Source organism: Equus caballus, chromosome 22, assembly GCF_041296265.1.
Source record: "Equus caballus isolate H_3958 breed thoroughbred chromosome 22, TB-T2T, whole genome shotgun sequence".
NCBI classification, from domain to species: Eukaryota; Metazoa; Chordata; class Mammalia; order Perissodactyla; family Equidae; genus Equus; species Equus caballus.
Window position 1 is genome coordinate 20,000,001 of NC_091705.1, and position 23,960 is coordinate 20,023,960.

The 23,960-nt window shown below is 55.7% G+C and overlaps 1 protein-coding gene across 34 annotated transcripts; it reads left to right on the top strand.

The window, feature by feature from the left end:
* The first annotated feature begins 6,839 nt into the window (after positions 1-6,839).
* ADAM33 (ADAM metallopeptidase domain 33) lies at positions 6,840-22,270 on the top strand. 34 transcript variants are annotated; one of them, XM_070247811.1, is made up of 23 exons: positions 6,917-7,190; positions 9,592-9,671; positions 10,010-10,241; positions 11,979-12,055; positions 13,741-13,819; positions 14,017-14,093; positions 14,179-14,368; positions 14,609-14,674; positions 14,756-14,827; positions 15,008-15,174; positions 15,267-15,351; positions 15,442-15,584; positions 16,087-16,264; positions 16,378-16,467; positions 16,697-16,892; positions 17,000-17,108; positions 17,202-17,400; positions 17,486-17,563; positions 17,641-17,749; positions 17,829-17,976; positions 19,290-19,381; positions 19,489-19,612; positions 19,911-22,270. In XM_070247811.1, exons 2-23 carry the CDS (start codon positions 9,634-9,636, stop codon positions 19,954-19,956), a joined length of 2,595 nt encoding a protein of 864 aa, XP_070103912.1. In that variant the 5' UTR covers positions 6,917-7,190; positions 9,592-9,633; the 3' UTR covers positions 19,957-22,270. The 34 variants fall into 34 exon arrangements, 27 of the variants coding, with proteins under 27 accessions (XP_070103928.1, XP_070103930.1, XP_070103912.1 ...); XM_070247816.1 differs by having other exon boundaries at positions 7,052-7,190; positions 10,047-10,241; XR_011431046.1 differs by lacking the exon at positions 6,917-7,190 and adding an exon at positions 7,479-7,675 and having other exon boundaries at positions 10,047-10,241; positions 17,652-17,749; positions 19,539-19,612.
* Positions 22,271-23,960: the final 1,690 nt, after the last annotated feature.

A 23,960-nucleotide genomic window follows, 5' to 3' on the forward strand; every position in this document is an offset into this window, starting at 1 on the left:
TAACCCAGACGTTGCACATGTCATTTTCACTTACTTCCCATTGGCTAGAGTTTAGTCACATGGCCACTCCAAACTGCAAGAAATGCTGGGAAATGTAGTTTTTCTTCTATTTCCAAAGGACCCCAAGTATGGACTCATTCCTGAGACTTTTGCAATTGATGAGAATGCCGTTAGCAGGCCACATTCTGTCTCAGTGCCCATCTGCTGAAGGCTAGGGCATGTCCCTGGCCATTCGAGTCATGGGCTTCCTGGAGGAGGTAATCCCTCTCATACACTAAGACTGTGGAAATCAAGAAGGTTTGATGGTCCCTAGGAGAAGGCATGCCAGGCAGTGAAGTTGCCTGAGCAGGCATCTTGTGCCAGATGTGGTCCTAGAAGAAGAGGTGTCCCCATTCCCACTCCCCACCCCAAGGGAGCATGGGGAGCAGATGTTGCTGTCAGCATTCTTGTTTCTGCTCCAGGAGGATCCCTCTCATGATTGAGTGAGCTTTCATGCTCCTTCCGAAGGCTTATGCAAACGAGGATCACCATGAAGGAATAAAGTGCTCCTGAGAAGCCAGGACCTGAGGGGAACCAGTTCTCCGGTGGGCTAATGACTCCCTTGGTATTCTGGTGGCAAATTGTAGGAGGAGCAAAGAGCTCACAGCTCTGGGATTTGGGCCCAGAAACATGGAGACTAGTGGGAGATGCATAGGAGCTAACAGATTGGGAAGAAATTAGAGGCCAGGTGAGCTCCTTGTAGCCAAGGGTGGACCGTCTCTGGTCTCAGGTCTCATTCCTTTGAGTGCCTGATTGCCAGACTGCTCCTGGGAGCCCGTCCACATGGCCTTGCAATAAACTTCCATTCTATGACATAACTGGAGTGAGTCTCTTTCTTGCAACCCAAACTACTGGACTGGAATACAAGATACAAACTCAGCAGAGTTCATTCTGAGAGACTGTCTGCAGGAAGTGGGCAGCCGGCACAAATTACATGACAATTACAATAAACTGCCTTATACTTAAGTGATTTGTGCCCCTTCCTGCTCCTGGAGGCTCTGGGCGCTTCTCCCCTCCACTGCCCACAATGACCAGCGCTTAATAAGCACTGGTTTTTCTACATTGTTGTTGAGTGGGAGGGTGGAAAGTGTGGGCTAAATCCAGAGGTGGGATCGGAAGAGAGCAAGCCAAATGCAGCCAGGTGTTTCGAGGCTGGGAAAGGAGGGTGAGGGGACGTCCACAGGTGGCCTCAGAAGGGGTGGCTCCGGTGGCCTTTGGGAACCTCTGACTTGGGAGTCTTCCTCTGCTTCGGTGTACCTCCCGGGAGGTATAGGTTCCCCTGAGACTGGAGGATTCTCAGAGAGGGTAGTTGTGTCCACTCCCGGAGGCTGAGGCTCCTCAGGACTTAAAATAAGCTTTTAATTCAAGTATAACACACACAGAAAAGTGCACACGTTATAAGTGTACAGCTCAATGACTTTTCAAAAAGTTAACACACCCATGTAACCAGCATCCAGATCAAGAAACAAACCATCATCAGCACCCCAGAGTCTCCTTTGTGACCCCTTCCAGTCACAACCCCCGAAGGTAGCTACTATCTTGACTTCTAACAGCATAGAGTGAATTTGTCTGTTTTTGAACTTACATAAATGGAATAATACAGTATGTAATGATGACTTTGGAAAACTGTTTGACATTATCTATTAAAGCTAAAATACTCCTGCCCTATTGATGTGGATTAAGGCTGCCCCAGCTAGAGAAGCCCAAGGTGACCTGGACTACATGCCAAACTATACGACCCAGTGGACTTTTTTTATGGTATGAATTAGGACCGCCCCAGGGAGAGAAGCCCAGGGCATCCTCACCTACATGCCGATCTATATGGCCAGATTCGTATCTAAAGTTATATGACCACACAATAACCAGACCCCGTCTGCACTGAAATCATTTAATGACTTTTTACATCATCTTTTCTTTTCTCCAGTAAAAATAAGTCACGTACCCATGCCTTATAAAATTAGCCCTAACCCTCAACTCGGGGCAGCAGCAGGAGCTCCGACCGCCCGTGGGTCCTGTCCCCATGCACCAGCTCTGCCTGCCCATGGGTCCTGTCCCCATGCCAGCGGGGGCAGCAGAAGCGGCGGCAGCAGAAGCTCTGACTGCCCATGGGTCCTGTCCCCATGCTATTCCACACTATTCTCTAAATAAAAGAGCACTACTGCCAGATCTTGAGAGTCTAAGAAATCTTTCTTTCGACTCCTCGGCTCACCGACCCCGCATCACTATGACCCTGAAATTCCATCCCTGGACACTTACTCAAAAAGATTAAGGGTTTATATCCACTGTGAGACTTGTACTAAAACATTCACAGTCATGCTATTCATAATAGCCCCAAACTGGAAACAACAAATGCACATCAGCAATAGAATGGATAAATAAAATGTGCTATGCTCACACAATGGAATATTATGCAGCAGTGAGCAGGAGCTACAACCACACGCTTCATGGGCAATACTCCCAAACATAATGTTGAGTGAAAGGAGGCAGATGCTAAACAATGCAGACTGTACCATTTCATTCTTGTGAGTTCAAGAGCAGGCAAAGCTAATCAATGGTGACGGAAGCCAAAACAGTGGTTACTTACAGGTAAGGTTGTGATTGGGAGGGAACACAGGGGGGCTTTCCGGGGGCCCAGAGTGTGCTGCCTCTTGGTCTGGGGGCAGGTGTTATGGTGTGTTCACTTTGTGAAAAGTGATTGAACTGGGCACCTGGGACACCCACACTTTTCTGAAAATATGGTATACTTCAGTAGGAAGGTTTTCAAAAATCTCCACCTTTTATGTTGGCTATCTAGGGCACTCTACCCAAATTCCGGCTGATCATACATTTTTTTAAAGCACCCCTTCATCTTGCCAAGGGACATCATGGTCCCCTTTAGATGCGCCAGAGCCTTGACTGTGCCTTTGGGGCCCTCCATGCACAAGTGTGAGTTTTTCTGATTCACCCAAGCATTGCTTGTCATCTCCAGGTGCCACACGGGACATCTCTGTGGGCCAGAGTTGGCATCACCTCACTGGGACACCCTGTTCCTGGTCACTCTTCAGGATGAGTCCTGTTTTCAGATAGTGAGTGCTGCCCACTGCGTGAGAACTTCAAAAGTTTAACTCTCATTAGTTTGCTTATTTCCCAGGACACACGCCCTTCTGGAGAGAGACACCAACAAGCCATCTCATGAATCATCTCTCCCATGGTGTCATCAGGCTTGAACACCATGATCAGTGGCCCTTCTGGGATCCATCTTCCTCAACTTTGGGCCAATGGCCCCCCGCACCCTGCTCTGCAACCTCCAAATGTAAACAAACAGTTGCTCTGAGATTTCGGCAGAAATTCCTCTGGCATGCTTGGACATAGCTCGTCCGGGTTTGGGAGATGTCCACTCTGCAGGGATTACTCCAAGCCCCGCCTGCCCCCTAGGCCACATGTTCCCCCTGTGACATTAGCCAGGCCCTGTTCCAGGCAGCGAAAGAAGGACAAAGTTCCAGATCTCGTGGAGATCAGGTCTGGGAGAGAGACAAGGAAATGAGCAACTGTAATGCCGTGTGAAATGTGGTGCAGCAAGAAGTACGGTGCAGGGGTCAGGAACCTGGCTTTGGGTCAGGGGGCATCCCTGACAAGGAGATACCAAAGCCGTGGTCAGCAGTGTGAGCAGGAGTTCACCAGTTGGCTGTTTTTTGCCAGAGGAGAAAGGGCCTTGCCTTCTTCTCTCCCGGATGTCCACACCGAAGCTGCCCCCTCTGCATTCAGAATCTCGCCACTCTGGGGGTCTGCTCTCTTTTCTGGGTCCTCAACTCTTTTGGGGCTTGAGCTACCTCCCAGCTCTCACCAGGCCCTGCCAGGCCACATATTTGGTGTGGTCCCGTCACTATGATCTCTGGGGCTTTCTTAGCTGCCTGTCTCTTCCTCTTCCGAACTGTCTCCTTTACTATAGTTAGGACTTGTATCTTCAGATTTCTCCTTTCTCAGGATCCACATTCTCTTTTGGAATCTCCAGTTGTGCCCCTGGTTCAAGAAGGAGCCTTGGTCATTCTGTCCACTCCTATTCTTCCCCAAATCCTCCCTGAACACTAGAAGAGATAGCAAAATGGCCCCTGGGCGTGACAGGATTCCTTGCTCTTTGTCACCTGGCTCACCTAGCCAGGGAATCCTGGATCAGGGAACTCTGTCCTTGAAGTGTGGCTTCTGCTGCTGTCAGCACCCACGGTGACCCGCTTTAGTCATCCACAGAGGAAGGGGTTGATGCCTCTCCAGCCTGTCTACACTGGAGCCCTCAGCATGACCAAAGCCATCTATGTCTGTATTAGGTTCCTCGAGACGAGGTTTCATGTGCAAGTAACGTATTCATGTTTCCCAGGGGAAACGAGTAAAGAGATGGAGGAAGCAGAACAGGTAAAGGGAGGAAACCAAGGTCACATGCACACCAATGTCCCACTGCAGCATTTTTGGTAACATCTCAAAACTAGGAATCGTCCAAATGTCCAGCAACAGTAGAATCAATGAAAAAAAAATGTGGTTATATTTGCCCAATCGAATGCAACCCAGCAATGAATATAACTGAATGAAAGCCTCATGGAACAGGCTGGATACATTTCACAAACTGGGGGAAATATTTGCAAAGGGTTAATTTCCTTTATGTATAAAGAACTCCTTCAAGTTGGTAAGAGAAAGACCAACTACCCAATAGAAAAATGGGCTGCAGATATGAATAGGTAATTAGCGAAAAGGAAATATGAATGGCTCTTAAGTGTTTGAACCAACATTCAACCTTGCTGGTAAGAGAAATGCACATTAAACCTGCACATTCACTTTCAGACTAGCGAATATCACAGCTTGATACTGTGTTGGTAAGGCTGTGGGAAACAATACTTCAGATATTGCTATGCAATTGTAAAATGGCACAAACTGGAGGGCAATGTGACTGAATCTACCCAAATCACAAACACACCTATTCTTTGATCTAGTAATCCCACTTGTAGGAATTCATCTCACAGATAAGCTTGTGTATCAGATTATCCATTCCAGTATTATTTGTAATAGCAAAAGGATTGAAACCATTTATATGCCCAAGAGGGAACTGTATGAACAAACGGTAGCATTCAATGTAAGAATAAACGGTAGCTGCGCATCCACTAGAATGGCTAAAATTAAAAAGATTGACAACACTAAATGTTGGTGAGGTTGTAGAGGAACTGGAACTCTCATCCATTGCTTGTGGGAATGGAAATGGGACAGCCACTTTAGAAAATAGTTTCTTAAAAAATCAAATATTCCTTACCATATGACTGACCCTGCAATTCTACTGGGTATTTGCTGATGAGAAATGAAAACATATGTCCATACAAAGACTTCCATAGCAGTTTTGCAGCAGCTGTATTTAGAAGAGTCCCAAACTGGAAAAGAACCCAAATACCTAACTGGGGAACAGAGAAATCCCACTATCCTCATCCCAAGGAACATACTCAGAACTACAAATTACTGATACACGAAACAATGTAGATGAATCTCAAAAACAGAAAAAGGGAAGGAAGCCAGACAGAAAAGAGTACCTGCTTTATGACTCCATTTATATGACGTTCTGGAATAAGCAAAACCTACCATAGACAGAGAGCAGATCAGTGGTTGCCTGGGGCTGAGAGTGGGAGAGATTGGCTGGAAGGGGCACAGGGGAACTTTTGGGCAGTGATAAAAAGGCTGTATCCGGATTGTGGTGGTGATTACACAGGTGTATAAATTTATTAAAACTCATCTAACTGTACACGTAAAATAAGTACATTTTATTGTATGCAAATTACACCTTACTAAAGTTGACTTAAAACCCAAGGTAATACTAATAGGATAATAGTAATAATCATAAGAATAGTGATAATGAGACCACTCTAAACACACTGATATGAAGGATCTCCAAGGTGTACCAAGCAAAAAAAAAAAAAATCAAGAGGCAGAAAAATGTTAATAAGAGAAAAACTGTATCTATATTGTCTTAGGTACGTACAAAATAATCTAAAAGTTTATATGAGAAGCTAATAATACGGCGATGTGGGCTGAGAGGATGGAGACAGAAGAGGGAAGGATGTTACTTTAAACATCTCATCCTATGTTTTTTTTTTTCTTTTTGAGGAAGATTAGCCCTGAGCTAACCTACTGCCAATCCTCCTCTTTTTGCTGAGGAAGACTGGCCCTGAGTTAACATCCGTGCCCATCTTCCTCCACTTTATATGTGGGACGCCTGCCACAGCATGGCTTGCCAAGCGGTGCCATGGCAGCACCCCGGATCCGAACCGGGGAACCCCGCACCACCGAAGCAGAACGTTGGCACTTAACCGCTGCGCCACCAGGCCGGTCCTCCTCCTACTTTCTGACATTTGAATCAGGCGAACCCAGCTATCCCTCGCTGCTGGAACTCTTACTCACCCAACTGCCACATTTTCAATTCTCAAAAACAGGGACTGGCCCCGTGGCCGAGTGGTTAACTTCGCGCGCTCCACTGCAGGCGGCCCAGTGTTTCGTTGGTTCGAATCCTGGGCGCGGACATGGCACTGCTCATCGAACCACGCTGAGGCAGCGTCCCACATGCCACAACTAGAAGAACCCACAACGAAGAATACACAACTATGTACCGGGGGGCTTTGGGGAGAAAAAGGAGAAAAATAAAATCTTCAAAAAATTAAAAAAAAGAAAAAACCAAATAGTCGGAATACTTGCGGTTCGCTGTCCGGATTTACTACTTACTACACAAACGAAACTTGAAAACAAGAAACAGATGTCACCGAGGCCGGAAGGATCCCCCACGTCTCGGCGTCTATGGCTTTGTACATACAGTTCTTCCCCGGTCCACGGCCAGGGACAAGGGGCTGTCCCCCGCGCCCTGTCCCCCAGCCTCGCCTTCGCCGGCGCCCAGCCCGCAGGACCGCGGCCTTCGCTCGCTCCGCGCGCCCCGGGGGCAGGGGCTGGGGGCCACTGCAGCACAGAGACTGGTTTGGGGCGCCGGCTGCACCTCCCTGTCGCAGTCGCCCGGCCTCCCTTCTCCTAGGGGCACTTCCACCGGGCTGCCGCCGGGACGCCTCTGGGCAGGGTTGATGGCAGGACTGGGACAGAGGTTTGCCCCAGGAGACCACGGAGGGGGGCGCACCCTGCGCCGACCCGGGTAGCAACAGGTAGCCCCTAGCCCTGGCCTCTGTCCCCCGGCTATAGTCCTCAAAGGTCCTTCCCGGGGGTTCCTGCCCCATCTCCATCCTCCACTCCCACGAGATCTATGGGGCGGGAGGGCGCGGGCGGGTCCCCGGCGCGGGGAGGGGGGCCGCAGATTCCCGCCTGTGCCCCTCTACCCCCTAGACGGCCGCTCCGCCCGGGCGGTCGTCCTGGCTCCCCAGGGCGCGGCGGGCGGGGTCTCGCGGGGAGGGGCTGCGGGCCGGGACTGGGCGCGGGCGGGGGCAGAGCCGGCGGGCTGGGCGGCATGGGGCGTGGGTCGGCCGCTATACAGCCGGGGCGGAGCCCGGAGCCGGGAGCCGCAGCTTGGAGGCAGAGGCGCTCACAGCTATGGGCCGGGGGGCCCGGACAGCTCGAGGGTCGCCGGCGTTGCTGCTGCTGCTGCTACTAGTGCGGCCACGGTGGAGGGTGTTGGGGGCTAAGACGTTTCCAGGTGAGGACGTGGGCGCGGGTGCGCCCCGAGGGGCAGGCGAGGCCACGGCAAGGGGATGGAAGGTCTGAACCCACAGGACTGCGCGCCCGGGAGCACAGGGCCGTTTCGCCACCGAGCAGCTGCCTAGCAGCCCCCCACCCCAGCCCTCTGTCTGGATTCTCTGCTCTGACCAACCGCAGGCTCCATTCACCAGTGCGACCATTCCCTTAGGGCTCGGCGGGTCTCCCTCCTCCGGGAAGCCCCCAGCCCACTGGCCCCCAGGATTCCCTGCTGTGCCCTCAGGCTAGTGAACTAACTGTGGCCTCCACACTCACCCCATGCTCACCCCGTCATCCCGGGGCCTGGAGGCGGTGTGTATATCGTTTATATTGTTGCCTTGTTTGGTTAGATAGAGAAGGACGGCCTCAAACAGAAAGTGCCTGTTAGCTGGGCCCTGGGGGAAAACTGCAGCTCGTCTCTGCCAGTGTAGCCTCTCCAGACCCTCTGTGAGACAGGGCAGACTGCGATGACCTCTCCAAGTGGGTGGGAGGATTGGCAGAGTCCTGTCAGTCAAGTGCCAGAGAGGCGACAGGAAGGGCAACCAGGGAGGAGGTGGGAAGGGCTGGGCTGGGCAGCCTGAGGGTGGTGGGTTCCAGAGAACGGGGAGGCAGAGACCCAATACATGTAGGGCCCTCCTCTGTTCTGGAGCCCCGAGCGGGAGGGATGAAAACCCTCATGCCTTTGGGGACAGTCCCCAGGCATTCCGCTGGTTCTCCACATCCAGTTAAGTCCTCTCTGAGTGAGAGACGGCCCCTCCCCATTTTCCCCAGAGGTACTCAGACCCCTCCCCACAGGCCCTTCAGCCTCCATGTCAAGGCCACGTGTCCTCACCCCCACCCTACCCCTGCCTCCATCTCTACCTGCCTGATGGCAACTCACTCATCCAGTCAGGGAGGGCTTCTTGGGGAAGAGGGGCTCCTGGAGCTGCTGCTACTCTAGGTCTTTGATGGTCAGGGTCTGGGAGAGGAGACGGAGGAGGAGAGGGGAGTTGGGGGGGCCCAGGAGTAGCTGAGCCATTTCCAAGGCAGCCATCTCAGCCTGGGCAGGACTGGGGCCAGGGCTGGGTCGGGGCTGGGGAGCTATTGGTTCTGGAGGCTGGGTTTCCCCTGGCACTGAGTGCCAGAGGGGTGGGAGGGCTGCCTGGGGCCTTGCTGCTTCAGGGAGGGTGTGCTGAGTATTGCTGGGGCCCAGCTGTGGGGGGTGGGGGAGGGGAGTGGCATTCCAGGGGAGCATTCCAGATGCCTTCTGAGTAATGCTTGGCTCCTCCTGGAGCCCCCTTAGGCACACCAGGGCTGGGAGCACTCAGGCTCTGTCCCCCAGCCCCCACCTTGAAGACACAAGGAGGGGGCTTCTGGGCCAGAGTCCCTGGAAGCCCTGCCTCCAGCAGGAAGCCCCCAAGGGGAGCTCTGGGCAAAGTGGGCCTCCCAAGATAACATCTGGCTGTTGTTTTTCTCAGATGGTGGGGGAGACACAAGCATCTTCTCTTCACAGATTTCTCACCCTGAAGGCATCTGCTGCCCAGGCTAAAAATACCGGAAGCTACCTCCCCTTTCCTTTCCCCTCTGCATCCGGGCCTTGGTCTCTTTCTTGTGACCTTTGACCCCAAGCCCCCCTGCCCCAGGTCATTCGGGCTCCCACCTCCCCAGCTGAGCTGTCCTTCCCAGGCTCCTCTGTCTCGCTTCTGCCACCTCCCAGGTGGCTCCTCAGTTCCAAGGATACCCCATGGGTGCCCACCTTCTCCAGGCTAAGCCTTTGTGTGTTGAAGATGGAGTTTCTCCTTCCTCCTTGCTGATGTCCTCTAACCCCGCCCCTCTATTGTCCCCCCAATCCCCTATGTTCCTCAGGTCCCCTCACCCTGTGCTCTGTCCTCACCCCAGGAAACACCCTTGGAGAGCCAGTCACCCCTCACTGGGTCCTGGATGGACGGCCCTGGCGCATGGTCACCCTGGAGGAGCCGGTCAGTGCCACGTCATCCCTTCCTCTGCAGGGGCCCAGGGTCTCCCAGCCCCTTTGCCCCTCCTCAAATTTCAGCATGGCAGTTTCGCTGGAGTCCTTTAGGCCCCTCCCCAAAAGGTTGGCAGGCCAGGGTGGGCAGACAGCAGCTGCTGAGCCTGCACACATGGAAGTCATTTTCAGGCTTCCTTCCCCCCAACCTTGTCCCTCCCTTCCCAGGATTATCTGGGCCACCCCCACCCCACCAGGCAGACATGGGGCCAGAGTTTGTGGGGCCTGAAGCTTTTCAGGGACCTCTTTAAAAAAAACACCAAAATATCTTCCTTTTACAAAATTTACCAGAACATGTGACCCTTTGGACACATTGCTGTGCCTGCAGGACCCTGCCATTGAGGGACCTGAAACTTCAGTTCCAGTGGCTCATGCAGAATCCACTTCTGGCCAGGGGGCAGTGGTCACTCTCCTGGTGGCCCCTAGACGCAAGCCCACCCCATTTTGCTTCTCCAGTTTGCTGTGCGAAGCTCCTCCCAGCACGTGCCTCTTATACACTTCCAGAATAACCATGCCCCCATCGGTATGTGCTTCAGCAGCTGTGCTGCAAACCAGGAGGCCAGCAGCCTCCGTATGTCTATTTCACAGAGGGGCAAACAAGCTCAGAGAGGTTGGGGAAATTGCTCAAGGTCACACAGCTCTTTTTAGCCCAGCAGCCTGGGACTCACTAAGGTCTAGAGACTTTAAACCATTGGCCAATGTCCCCAAGCCTAGAGAGCTCTCTTTATCCTGAATTTCCAGGCAGAGAAGACAACCCACTGTCCAAGCCAGCAAGGAGGAAGGCAGGAGAGCACTGTCTTGAAGGCTGGGAGACCCCCACAGGCCCAGCAGCTCCCAACCTAGAACTCTCACTGGGGCCCCCCGGCCCCTCGGTGCCCCCATTCAAGGGGTCAAGAATGGCGTTGGCCCACGCTTTGAGACTGTCCTCCAGGACCTCACCAGCAGAAGAGAAGGCGAGACACATGCTGGCGTCATCCTGACTGTGGACCTCTCTCTCTGTCTGGCCCAGGCTGGGACCATGAGGGGAATCCCAAAGGGGCCTGGCTTTCCCCACTACAGGCACTTACCTCTGGAAGCCTGCCGAGATGAGGACAGCAGACAGAGTTGAGGCAGAGAGTTCTCCCCAGAGGCAGGAAACACCCAGATTTCAGGTTGGGGATGGGGTGCAAAGTGAGAGGCAGGGTGACGAGGAGGGCAAGAAGTGAGGACAGGAGGGACTACAGAGAGACAGGAGCCCTGGGGATGGGGGTGGGGCTGTAGGAGGCCTTCCATTCGGGCTGCCGCCTCCCCTTAGTGCAAACCTTTCTCCAATAAAGCAAGCGGCATTCCGGCCATATGAGCTCACGCTTGGAGACTTGGGGGTCCCTTGGCTAGGGGGATGGGGGCTGTCTGCTCCCCACCTGCAGAGGAAGGACCCCCCCAAGACTCTGAGCCCCTTGGCCTTGGGCCCAGCCCAGTGCATTGTGGGATAAAAGAGAAGGGCCAAGCATTCCAAAGACACAGCAGCTCTCCAGGAGGCTCCTGGGCCAGCTCCAATTCTGGGCCCCCAGCCAGGCTGAGTGGCCAGGGAGGGCAGATGGGGTATTCCCACAGGGTGGAAGGGGCAAAGAGGGCAGGGCAAGGAGCCGCGAGCTGGCCAAGCCGGTGTTTATCTCTTGGGCCCGCTTGGAGATCGGTGTTTACTTCATGGGCTCAGTGGAACAGGCATGGGGCAGGCCTGCGGGGATCCAGGGGAACTTCAGTGCCAGGAGGAGTTTGTCGCAACTGGAGGTGGAGGAGTGAAGTCTGAATTCTAGAGGGAGCGGGGAGCAGCAAGGTATAGAAGCAAGAGGTTGTGAGGAGGCCTGGCCTCCTACCCGAGGCTCCCTGGCCATGTCTTCAGGACCCCTCTGTCCTGCCTGCTTAGAAGAAGCCTCTGGGCGTGGAAGAGGAGTGAGGGCCAGAAGAAGGGCCCAGTCTCCTTGGGCAAGGCAGGGCAGTTTTCTGGGACCCCTCGTCTCTCTACGGAGGGTGTGGTGTGCACCAAGCAGGCTATGTCAAATGGCTGTTGTCAGAATAACCAACATCCTGAGCTTGGGAACATTTGTCTGCATGTTCTCACCCCCACATCCATCCACATCCACCCTGGCAAGTGGGGTGCCCGCTACCCCCCACTCCCGCCCCATGAACTCCCTCACCAGCCAGCTCTACGTCCCACCTGCTCCTTGGCAGGCAGGAGGGCTGGATGCTTGCTCTCAGCCCTGCACTCCTTCTCACCCAGGTCTTGAAGCTAGACACGGGGCTGGTGGCCTTGGAGGCTGAAGGCCAGGAGCTCCTGCTGGAGCTGGAGAAGAACCAGTGAGTACCAGGCCAAGGAGGGGTCTGGGAGCCAAGAATCGCCCCTTTCTCTGGGAGGGACCAATGCTGGGGGTGGGGACTGGCAGGCACCCATGAGGGAGGGTAAAGGGGGCAAGGGCTCTGGGGAGGTGCAGGGGACAAGGAGAGTCACGCCAACCCACGACAGCCTCCCTCGAGGCTGAAGTGGACTGTTGAGGCTGAGTTGGCCTCGCTGTGGGGCATGTCCCTCCTCCCAGCCCCAGGAGCATCTTGTCAGCTCCCTGCCGGAAATGAGTAAGCATCACCTAGCAGGTGCTCACAGGCTATGCTGAGTCAAGAGAGAATCCAAGATGGAGTCCAAAGATGAGTGGGTACTCCGGGCTGACAGAATGGCAGGGACAAAGGGGCAGTGGCTACAAAGGTCAAGGCACATTCAGGGGGAGGCAGGCCTGCCTGCCTAGAGGGTCTCCACCTGCAGGGAAGGGAGCAGCAGGAAAGGAATTTGGGGAGTCCCAGTAGGGTCAGATCACAGGCCATTTTAGTGCTGAGTGTCCTGGACGGTGCAGAGCCAAAGATTCTGAGCTGGTGAATGAGCAGGCAGAGTGGGCTGGGTGGGGTGGGTGTCCCAGATGGAGCGTGGGGTCTTGAGACTGTCCAGCCTATATTATCAACAGCTGTTTATGTATTGAGTGCTTTTTTCATTGCAGACACTGTTCTAAGCACTCTCCATGTGTTTTATTCTTCTCCATGGAGTCAGATGGACTGGGAACCATCTCTGGTTCCACCATGCTTAACCATAGTTTCTCTGGGGTTCGATGTCCCCACACATTAAATGGGGTGATCACGTCACCTACCTCCTACGGTTGTGTGTGTGCGTGGTGTGGGGGAGGGGAGCAAAGCTGGAGAAGGTGGAGAAGCAGGCATCACAGCTTCTGAGGTGGTCTGGTGATAAAGAGGCCAAGGTGAGGTGGAGGTCAAGGCTTTTCTTTAAGGAAGAGAGACTGACTTATGGTTGATCCATCTTGGTGGGAAGGACCCTGGTGAGATGGAGCCTGAAGATGGAATCATTACTGGAGTGGGGTCTGGGAAGGTGGGGTTGGGGAGCCCTGCTCAGGCAGGCAGGGCAGGGACAGGTGTGGGCAGGTGGGGATTCTGTTTTCTCTGGAAGCAGGGGGTGAACATCACTGAAGGGTAGATGGCAGATATATGGGGCCAGGGGGCTGGAGGAGAAGATTTGAAGGATCTTTGAGGTGGGGAGGTGGACCAGATGCCCAACAAGAGGAGGCAGCAGGCAGGGCTGCCTAGGGTGTTCAGCACACTTCCTTGGCTCCAAGTCCCACCTCTGAAGTGTCTCCTGAATCCTCCCCTCCTGCCCAGCTCCAGACCTGTGGGTCCAGGTGCCTGCCGCAGGCCTCACAGGGACCCCAAACTCTCCTGCCCCTCCCTGGTGCTTCCCACACTCCCACTTCCTACATCTAAGCCATCACCAAGGCTCCTTCCTGCCCTTTACCTTTCTCCCTCTAGGCTAAGGTTTTTCTGAGCTGAGCAACACACAGCTGCTCCAGTCCCTTCCCTAAGACACACTTTGGGTGCTTAAGTGCCTCACTCCTAGAGCTGCTCAATTAGCATTCAGGGAGAAGGCTGGAGGGCATCCTGGAGGAGGAGGCAGGGCTGAATTAGGTGATTCCTACAACATCCCCTCCCAGCAGGCTGCTGGCCCCAGGATACACAGAAACCCACTACAGCCCAGATGGGCAGCCAGTGGTGCTGGTCCCCAACCACACGGTGAGATAATTCTATGGGCTCTGAGGACAGAGTGAGGGGTGCTGGGGGATGCACAACCTGAGGGCCTCCACAACACTCCTCCCTCATTCTCCTCCTGTTCCTAAGGGGAGGTTGGGGTCAGCCCCCCTATGCCCTCTCTCTTGCCCTTCCCGCTTCAGCCCTGGCTGAGATTTGGGGCTGGGCCCCTTGCTCTCCAGGATCATTGCCATTACCATGGGCGCGTGAGGGGGTTCCCTGACTCCTGGGTAGTCCTCAGCACCTGCTCTGGGATGAGGTGAGGAGTTCAGGGGGAGGGGGCAGGGCCTGGGGCTGGGGAAGGAGTTCCCTCACACCCCTCTCTGCACCCCTCTGTGTCCTAGGGGCCTGATCTCACTCAGCAGCAATTCCAGCTACTACGTGCATCCCGGGCCGGCTGGGGACTCCAAGGACTTCTCAACCCACAAGATCTTCCAGATGGAGCAGCTGCTCAGCTGGAAAGGGGCCTGTGGCCATAGGGACCCCGAGGACAAAGGGGGCATGGCCAGCCTTTCTCATGCCACCCAGATCAGGGTCAGGGGCACAGACAGGGGTGGGAGCGGGAATGCGGCATCCGTAGCCCTCCAAATCAGAAGAGACAGGACTGCATGGCCCAGTTTGGGGGCTCCTGTCCTGATATTTTTATTTGGAGGCTGAAGAAACAAGTTCTAGCAAATTTTTTAAGTTGACTTGGTGCTTTCTGGGGGTTGGGGCTGGTGGTCAGGGCTCACGCCCAGCAGCCTGCCACTCAGGGTCACCACCTCTTCTCCCCAGGAGAGGCGGGAGGCCCACAGGAGCTGGAGGTACCTGGAGCTGTACTTGGTGGCTGACCACACCCTGGTGAGAGGAGACCCAAGGGGCTTGGCGGGGCGGGGATGGGGCCAGCTCAGCCGTCACACTGCAGTATTGCTGCCTTCCCAGTTCTTGACTCAGCGCCGGAACTTGAACCACACCAAACAGCGTCTCCTGGAGGTGGCCAGCTATGTGGACCAGGTTGGAGGCTGCAGGGAGAGACCCTAATGGGGTTGACCCCGACAGGGACCAGCAGGTCCTAGCAGGACGTGGCAGGCTTGGAGAAGAGGAGAGGGAATAAGAGAAGGGAGGGGCGCCCTCACGGGGGAGCACGGACACTGTGGCCACCTGGTCCCCGCGTCAGCCCGTGCCTGCCCGCAGATTCTCAGGACTCTGGACATTCAGGTGGCAGTGACCGGCCTGGAAGTGTGGACAGAGCAGGACCGGAGCCGTGTCACACTGGACGCGAATGCCACCCTCTGGGCCTTCCTGCAGTGGCGCCGGGGGCTGTGGGTGCGGAGGCCACACGACTCGGCGCAGCTGCTCACGTGGGTGCCTCCGACCCCCACGCGGGTCCCCCACCGGGTGGTCCCGACTCCCGGCCCCGCCCGGTCATGCCCATGCCGCGCTCCACTCTCAGGGGCCGCGCCTTCCGGGGCGCCACCGTGGGCTTGGCGCCCGTCGAGGGCATGTGCAGCGCCGAGAGCTCTGGAGGCGTGAGCACGGTGAGCTCCGCCCCCGACAGGACGCGGAGGAGAGGTGCTGGGCTGGGGGCATCCCCGCAGCCCGCAGTGACCGTCCCCACGCCCTCCCAGGACCACTCGGAGCTCCCCATTGGCGCTGCAGCCACCATGGCCCACGAGATAGGTCACAGCCTTGGCCTCAGCCACGACCCCGACGGCTGCTGCGTGGAGGCTGCGGCCGAGCAAGGCGGCTGCGTGATGGCAGCAGCCACTGGGTACGGGCGCCGCGGTGGGGGGTACGGACTGCGGGGGAGGCTCGGCTACAGAGATCCCTCAGTTTCCCCTTCTGTAAAATGAGTATATGATAATAGTACCCGCCCTGAGAGTTGTTTATGAGGCTTAAATGGAGGAAACGCAGGTAAAGTGGATTCTCGAGAGCATGAAGATTATTTTCAGAACAACCTAGCGACGTTACTCTAACCCTGGGAGTCGCAGCGCTTGGTCGGGATTCGACCTTGAGTCCTAGGCTGCCCGCTCCTGGCGTCACATCCTCTTGCCTCAGGTTCGCTGTGTGACTTCGCGCAGGTTACTTCCCCTCTCTGGGCTCTGCCTTTAGAGGATTCGAGCTGCTACCCGTCGCTCAGGCGGTGTCGGCGCATCCCGCGGCTGTGCGGCCAAGCACGGGGGCGGGGGTGGGGGCGGGGCAGAGATCATCAGAGAAGGGCAGGGGGTTGAGGGGGTGGTCCCCGCACGCCAGACGCCCTTCCCCGGCCGTAGGCACCCGTTCCCGCGCGTGTTCAGCGCCTGCAGCCGCCGCCAGCTGCGGGCCTTCTTCCGCAAGGGGGGCGGGGCGTGCCTTGCCAATGCGCCGGACTCTGGGCTCCTGTTGCCGCGCGCGAGGTGCGGGAACGGCTTCGTGGAGGAGGGCGAGGAGTGCGACTGCGGCGCTGGCCAGGTCAGGTCTGCGCGCCCGGCCCTCGGGGACCCAGGCTCGCCCCCTCTCCCCCATCGCCCGAGGTCTGGGGAGCTGCGCCCTCACCTGGTTCCTGCTCCCCTTTCTGGCTCCAGGAGTGCCCGGACTCCTGCTGCCTCGCCCACAACTGCTCGCTGCGTGCGGGGGCCCAGTGCACCCACGGGGACTGCTGCGCGCGCTGCCTGGTGAGGGCATGGAGGTTCGGGGGTGCGTGCGGGTGGGGGCGCTTGGGAGCCGACCTGCTGGTCTTGGGTGATTGGCGCCCTCAGGTCCCCCTGCAGGTGCTGGCTCTGCTCTGTGCGTGCGTCCGCCTGGCCCTCCCGCCTCTGGGCTGCCCTATCGGCGTGGATTTCTCACTGTCCGTTGTCTGTTTGTGCCTCGGCCACCCTCCCTCCACCCGGGACACCTGCGTAGCTGAAGCCCGCGGGCACGCCATGCCGCTGGGCTGCGGGCGACTGTGACCTCCCAGAGTTCTGCACGGGCGCCTCCCCATACTGCCCCCCGGACATTTACCTCCTGGACGGCTCGCCGTGTGCCAGCGGCCGGGGCTACTGTCGGGACGGCGCGTGTCCCACGCTTGAGCAGCAGTGCCAGCAGCTCTGGGGGCCTGGTGAGACGCCGCCGCCATCCTCGGGTCTGCGCGGAGTTTTCAACTCTGGGGAAGATAGGGTTGGGGGACTGAGGCCGGAAAGCGTGGTCCTGCCCATGCTTCCTCAGGCTCCAGCCCAGCCCCTGAGGCCTGTTTCCAGCTTGTGAACTCCGCGGGAAATGCCCACGGGAACTGCGGCCAGGACAGCGAGGGTGGCTTCGTGCCTTGTGCGCAGAGGTGGGGAGTGAAGCCGAGGGAGCGGAAGCTGGGAGCTTGTTGGGGTAATTGGGATGCTTCACGCTGTTTGACCACCGTCCACTTCGTCCCCAGGGACGCGCAGTGTGGGAAGCTGCAGTGCCAGGGTGGGGAGCAGAGCCCACTCAGGCCACACACGGAGCCCGTGGACTCCATCCTCCGCCTAGGCAGCCGCAAGGTGACCTGTAGGGGAGCCTTCCTGCTGCCCGGTGCCCAGCTGGACCTGCTTGACTTGGGCCTGGTAGAGCCAGGCACCCAGTGTGGACCTAGAATGGTGAGTGCTGCCCACCCGACCCCGCCCTACCGTTTAAGTCCCACAGGCCAAAGCGTCACTGCCCAGTGCACACACTGCCCCACAGGTGTGCCAGGACAGGCGCTGCCAGAACATCACCTTCCGGGAGCTGGAGCGCTGCGTGACTGCCTGCCATGGCCATGGGGTAAGTGGCTCCACGGGTGAGAGTGACCTTGGGGTCCCTGATCCCATGCGACCCTCCTTTTCTTTTCTTACCTGCAGGTTTGCAATAGTAACCATAACTGCCACTGTGCTCCAGGCTGGGCTCCACCCTCCTGCGACAAGCCAGGGTTTGGCGGCAGTGTGGACAGCGGCCCTGTGCAGCCTGAAAGTGCGCCCATTGGGGGCAAGTGGGGTGGGGCTGGGCTGGTGCGCCTGCGCAGGACTCAGACGCACCGTGTCCTCCTCAGACCGCGGTACCTTCCTGCTGGCGGTGATCCTTAGTTTCCTGCTGCCTCTGCTCCTCGGGGCCGGCCTGGCCTGGTGCTGCTGCCGGCGGCCGGGATCTTGGCTCTGGCAATGCCTCTGGGGCTCAAGGAGGGCCCCCGCCTGCTGGGGGTAGGCTCTGAGGACCTAGGTCTCTGCTCCCTGAGCGCACTCCTGTGGTTCCTCCTCCTCAGAGCTCTTGTGGGCCCGGGGCAGCTGGAGGTTCAGGCCTCTCCCTCAAGAGCAGAGAGATGGGCGGAGGAAGTGGAAAGAAGCCTTGAGCAGGAGGCCTCAGTGGCCTCCCAGGGAAGCCAGGGTGTGGATCCCTGCAGGGCCCTCTGCCCTCCCCATCACTGTGGTTCAGCCGCTCTTGGCCGCCTCTCCTGCTTCTCCCGCCAGGGGGCTGCCTCACCCTTGACTTTGCCCCGTTTTTCCAACAGCTCGTATAGCAGTTCTTGCTTCCACTGTGTCCTTCAAGGCCTCTCTAGCTGCTTTCTGTCATGAATTTTCAACCCTCTGCTACTTCTTCTGCCTAGATCTCTGCTGCTCCTCCCTTCAAGTTCCCAAACGCTGGGCGCATCACATCTTTTCACTCCACACCACTGGGCAGCTATGGCACTGGCTGCCCTTGTGCCAAGAACCCACCCCTAACTCAGTTCTCTGTGACCTAGGTAGAAGGTCATGTGATACCAAGCCTGGTTGATATCAGGCTGTCCCTTCCCTGGGACACTGGGCAAGGCAGGCACCCTAGATCCACATCTGACACAGCCTGGCCTTGGGAGTGCTCCAAGCAAGCTGAGGGAGAGGGCAGGGTTTGGGCTAGAGATCGGGGCAGAGAGCATCCCAGACAGGGGCAGGGCCCCAGCCAGGTACAGGTGCCAGCTGAGAGGGCCTTGACACAATGGTCATGGTTGCAGGTCTATGGGCAGAGGAGCAAGATGATCAGAGCTTGGTGTGTCAGCATCAGGGGGCCAGAAGGGAGGGCAGCAACTGCTTCACATCGCCAGGGCGGGGTCTTCAGGGCAGTGGAAACTGTTTTGAAGAGATATTGAAGGAAGTGGCAAGGCCCTGGGGGAAGGGGCACAAACAGCCAAGCATGGCTTGGAGTCATCAAAGGCAGCAGGGCCACCAAGTGGCAAAGAGGACGTCCACCCATCTTTGGGACCTGAGCTATGCCAACATCTGGAGGGTACCAGGATGCTAGGGTGGTGCCAGAGCTTGGGAGAAATGTCAGGGCTGGAGAGAAGGGCTGGCAGCCCCAGGAGGGCATGAGTCTCAAGAGGAGCCTGGACCCTAAGGGCTCCTTGCAGGAGGGAGCAGGCAGGGAGCTGGAGAGAGTGACCTGGAGCAGAAGGGTGGAGACTCAGTCAAGGCAGAACTCAGGCTGGGTGCACATTGCTCAGGGTCACTCTTCCAACCTCCTGGCCTCTTGTCCTGCCGCTCAGGCCCAAAGATGGCCCACGCAGGGAACACCCCCTGGGCAGCATTCACCCCGTGCAGTTGGGTCCCACAGCCACTGGAGAGCCCTGGCCCCTGGGTGAGTGAGGCACAGTAGGAGATGGGGAGGGAAGTGAAGGGATGGGCCCCTTCCTCTCCACTTAGCACCCAGTCACCCTGAGTCCCCTATGCCCCATTCTGCCCCAGGGACTCCTGCCAACTGTGTTCACAGCACCCATCCGCCCATTGCTCCACAGGCATTGAGAACTCTGCCACAGCCCAACAGCCACCGTGAGAAGCCTGTGCCCTGTAGTCCTGCCTGCACCCCAAGGTAGGTGGGGCCCTCCCCCTCCCATTGCTCATCCACCCACCTCTGTTGCCTCTCATCTCACTGTCCCTGACTCTGAGCTTTCTGAGCTTGGGTTATTATGTAAATAAGACATGACCTCGTGGAGAAGCTGTTCTCATGGAGACCAGATGCTAGAAACCCCTGAGGTGGGAGAGGGAAAAGTTGTGGCTCTTCCTGGGTCACTGGTCCTCACTGAGAGAGAACAGGGCATCCCTGCTCATGACTTGCAGCCTGGGGTCCCAGCCCTCAGGGGATGACCCCTCTTTCACTTCATTCTCAGCAGGTCAAGTCCGGAAGCCAAGATCCTATTGAGAGGGGGCTCCTGAGATGAGGAGATTTAAAGACAGATGGCTGCTGACAGCTGCTCCAGGAACTTGGATCCCCCAGGGGCAGAGCCAGCAAGTCAGCTGACCTCCTGCACCTTCAGGCAGCTTGCAAGTTTCTTCCCCAAGTCGAGCTCTGCCCTACCCTTTCCAGGACTCCAGAGCCTCATCAGAAGTTGCCCAGTGCTGTCCCTGTTCCTTAGGGCTGGAGGATTCTGCTAGGACACACACTCCAGCCCAAGAGTCCATCGGTCCAAGGAGCAAAGGTCATGCAGTCACTGACCTTCTGTCACCAGGGGAGGCTGGGTCATGCTGGGCACCGGGAGAGGCCTCTGTCCGGGGAGCCTGGATGTGTCTGCTCCATGTGCTTCACCCAGACCCAGCTCTGCAGGGGCAATGACTGCTGAGCCAGAAGCCTGGACTCCAGGGCCCCTACGTTTCAGACTGAGTCCACTTCCCTGGCCCCTGGCCTCTGCAAAACAAATGAAATCCTTGGGACCTTCCTTCCTCCCTCTTCTTGCCCTGTCTTGTCCCCTAGATGCTTCCTCAGCCACCTCCCTCTCCCCCATTCTTTGTCTTCCACTAGAGGTTTTGGAGTGTAGGGGTCTGCTGCAGCCCCCTCACTTTGGACATTACTCAGCCTCTCCTGTATTCTGTGTAAGGGGACAGAAGGAGCCATTTTAAAAAGGACACCAAAGTAGAAGTCAGAAGAAAGACATATTGGCCCTGGGCCTCTGTGAGTCTTTCCTGTCTGTAAAGGCAACTCCATGAGGCTCCCTGAGCGTCACGAGGGGCTTGTGGGTGGAGGCCCAGGGCCCCAGATGTACCTGGGCATAGGATGGTGTTGCCTATTGTGAATGATCCCTCTGCCCCACCTCTTCTGCCTCTGTGGGACGTTCTCAGAAGCCACTTATTCTCCCCTCTTGTTTCATGCAAGAGTTGCTGAGTGACCTTCTGTATCAGCCAGCTGTTGCTGCATAACATAAGCACCCCAAAACTTAGTAGCTTAAAACAACTAATTCTGTGAATTGGCAAATTAGGTTGCACTCAGCTGGTGGTTCAGCTGGTCTCGGCTAGGCTTACTTATGTGTTTGCAGTCAACTGCCGGTCAGCTGGGCAGTTCTGTTTCTGGGGTTGGCTGGCTGTTGGCTAGGGTGATGAGGATGAATGGGCTATGTGTCTCTCATCTTCCAGCAGGCTAGCCCAGGCTTGTTCACGTGACAGCTGAGGGTCCTAAGAGAGCAGGACCAGGATTAGGGTGAGATGAGTGAGGGACTTACCTTGGGCACAAAAAAGATCAAGATAAGTAATATTTTAATGCAATATTTTAAAATATCAAAATTAATGCAAAAGATCCACGATGAACAAAATATCAAAATTTTAACTGTAGACAGGATCAGTAACCATGCCATGCCAAGCCATCTTGGAACCACACCTTAGTCCCAACCCTGAAAGTAAGTGGAAGCTTGCAAGGTCTCTTGAAGATTCCGTGACTGGCACATTTTATTTCTATAACACTTTATTGGCCCAAGTAAGTCACAGGGCCAGCCCAGGTTCCAGAGATTGGGAGAAAAACTCTACCTTTTGATAGCAAGAGCAGCAGAATCAAATTTCAGGGAGTGTGAAGAACTGGGGAATTTTTGCAGTCGCCCACTCTTTCCGCTGGAGCAAAGAAGACGCAGCCCGGGCTCAGGCTTGCTTTCATTCCACCAGCCGGAGAGATTAAATGAGACTCTTTTCTAAAGCTCCCTTCTGCCCTAATTGTACCCCTGAGACTTTGATTTATAAAGATGACTGAGTGATGACATGAAGAGGTTAATGCCACTGAAAGAAGTTTTTGTTACTTACAGTTCCTGAGAGAAGGGGGGCATGCCATGCCAAGCGGGGCCACATGGGGATGCACTAGGTTTAGTGAGGAGGCAGATGCAGGCGCGAGGGGAGCGCCTGTATTGCAGTTTCCACAGGAAAGGCAAGGCAGGGCAGGATAAACAGCTCAGGACTGGCTAATCTGAATAATTCTGGCTGGCACTGGGGTACAGGGGTGGTCTCTAGTTATCTGGTACCTGGTCCTGAGTTAGGGCGGGGGAAATAGTGGCTTGGTGCCTGAGAATTAGAAAAAAGGAGGTGGTTGGGGGTATGGACTCGAGATAGGTTGGTTTGCATACGAAAGGCATGTTCACAGGCCAGTTTTTATCACCTCTAGGAATTAGCTAGTCCTGGGAGGGTCAGTCTCTCCCCGAGCCAGCAAGCCCTCCCACCCCCCACCAAGATGTCAAACCATCATGAAATGCAGACAATAAAGAACATGATTAATACACCTCACAGTCTCACTTTTCAGGAGGGAGTGTCTGGACCCCATGGGATTCCAGCTACACAGGACCCAATGGGGGCCAATCTCTGCTCTCTTGACTTACTTCGGACTGCCCAGGGGAAAGCTCTGGGAAGGGCCAGATGGGAAGGAGGGAGGGCAGTGGGAGGGGAAATCCCAGTCTGAGGGGAGAGGCGCATCTGGCGCCCAGGATCACCTGGCTTGTGGTGGAGAACTCAAGAAAAGAGGAGAGCAGAGCTGCCATGAGGACAACAGTGGAAGCACCAGGAGGGCAGAGGTGAATGGAGGATAGGAGGGGAGGGCTCAGCCACATCAATCTAGAGCTAAGCAAGGGGTGCTGATGTCAGGCTGCGGGCAGTGACTGAACCCCACGAGCTGTGACTTCTTCCCTTAGGCCACCCAACCTCCAGTTGTTCAGGGCTGCCCCTGGGTTGCTCTGAGTGTAGTGTGCAGTAATCTGTGGGCCCCTCTTCCCCTCCCTCTCTCTAGAGGCCCTCCCTGCTAAAGAAGGGAAGTATTCACACCTCCAAGCGGTTGTGACCACCCAAAAAGAACGCACACCTGCCCTGTGTAGTCAGAGCTTGATCGTGAGTTTCCTTCCCTCATCTACTCTCTCCTTCCACGTGTCAGTTTACAAGTGGATTTTATAGAATTAAACACAGCTGACTGCAATGGGGTGATGGTTTGCATTTTGCTTCAGTGGCCATGGTTGTCAGCATTGTGGCCTCCCAATTCATGAAGCAAATTAGGCAATAAACCACAGATACAGGTATTACCATACCCAGGGGCAGCCAGGCTGATTGTGGCTCTTAGAATATATGTTGAACACCTGAGTTTTAAAGGTCAGTAGGGATAACAAAAATCACATAGGGAAAGAACGCAGATTTCAGAACACTCTTTTGGTTCTTAAGAAGGTCTTCTGATTTCAAGTAATAGAAATCCAACTCAAACAAGCTATATAGAAAACGAAGTTTATGGGCTCATGGGACTGTGGGGTATCACTGGACGCTGCGTTCTCTCACTGCCTCTCAGCTGTGCTTTCTTCTTGGAGGGCTTCTCACACAGGCAAGTTCTTCCAAAGATGCTCCTGGTAGTTTCAGGTTCATCTTCCTCCAGAATAGCTCATCCAGTGCAAACAGTCTGCCTTTTATAGTCCTGGAATTAACTGTGGTTAGTCCAGCTTGGGTCATGTGTCCATCCATGAGCCAATCCCTATAGCCTGAGAGATACTGGACTTTCACTAGCTAGGCCTGGGTCATCACTCTCCCCTCGAGGCCCAGGGTGGGGTCAACTCAGCAGAGCCACAGGACTGATACTGGGGAAGGACTGGTTTCCACAAAGAGATATATTTTGTTACTAGAGGAGAGAATGCTGGAAAGACAAAAGTGGATGTCTTCTATGTGAGGCATCTGCTCTTGGGGCCACGTTTCTATTCTAGCTCTGGACATCTTCCCAAAAGACTTCCTGGAAGTCTCACTGATTCTCTGCTATAATCCTCCATCCTCTCCAGGAACTTGAAGAATCTTCCTCTGTTCACTCACAGGGGCCTGGGGCTGCCCAACACACAGAGAGGCAGAGTGTCCCCACGCCAGCAGTTGTGTCAGTGTCAGCTTGCTTTGTAAAAATGTATTTATACCAAACACTATCTGTATGTTTTACAAAATAGTAATAATAGTAA

Coding starts and splice junctions, on each gene's coding strand:
- ADAM33 (XM_070247807.1), top strand. CDS start 7,573: ATGGGCCGGGGGGCCCGGACAGCTCGAGGGTCGCCGGCGTTGCTGCTG. Junction 17,750..17,828: donor CGGCCCTGTGCAGCCTGAAA/GTGCGCCCATTG, acceptor TGTCCTCCTCAG/ACCGCGGTACCTTCCTGCTG. Junction 17,977..19,289: donor AGGGCCCCCGCCTGCTGGGG/GTAGGCTCTGAG, acceptor CCTGCCGCTCAG/GCCCAAAGATGGCCCACGCA.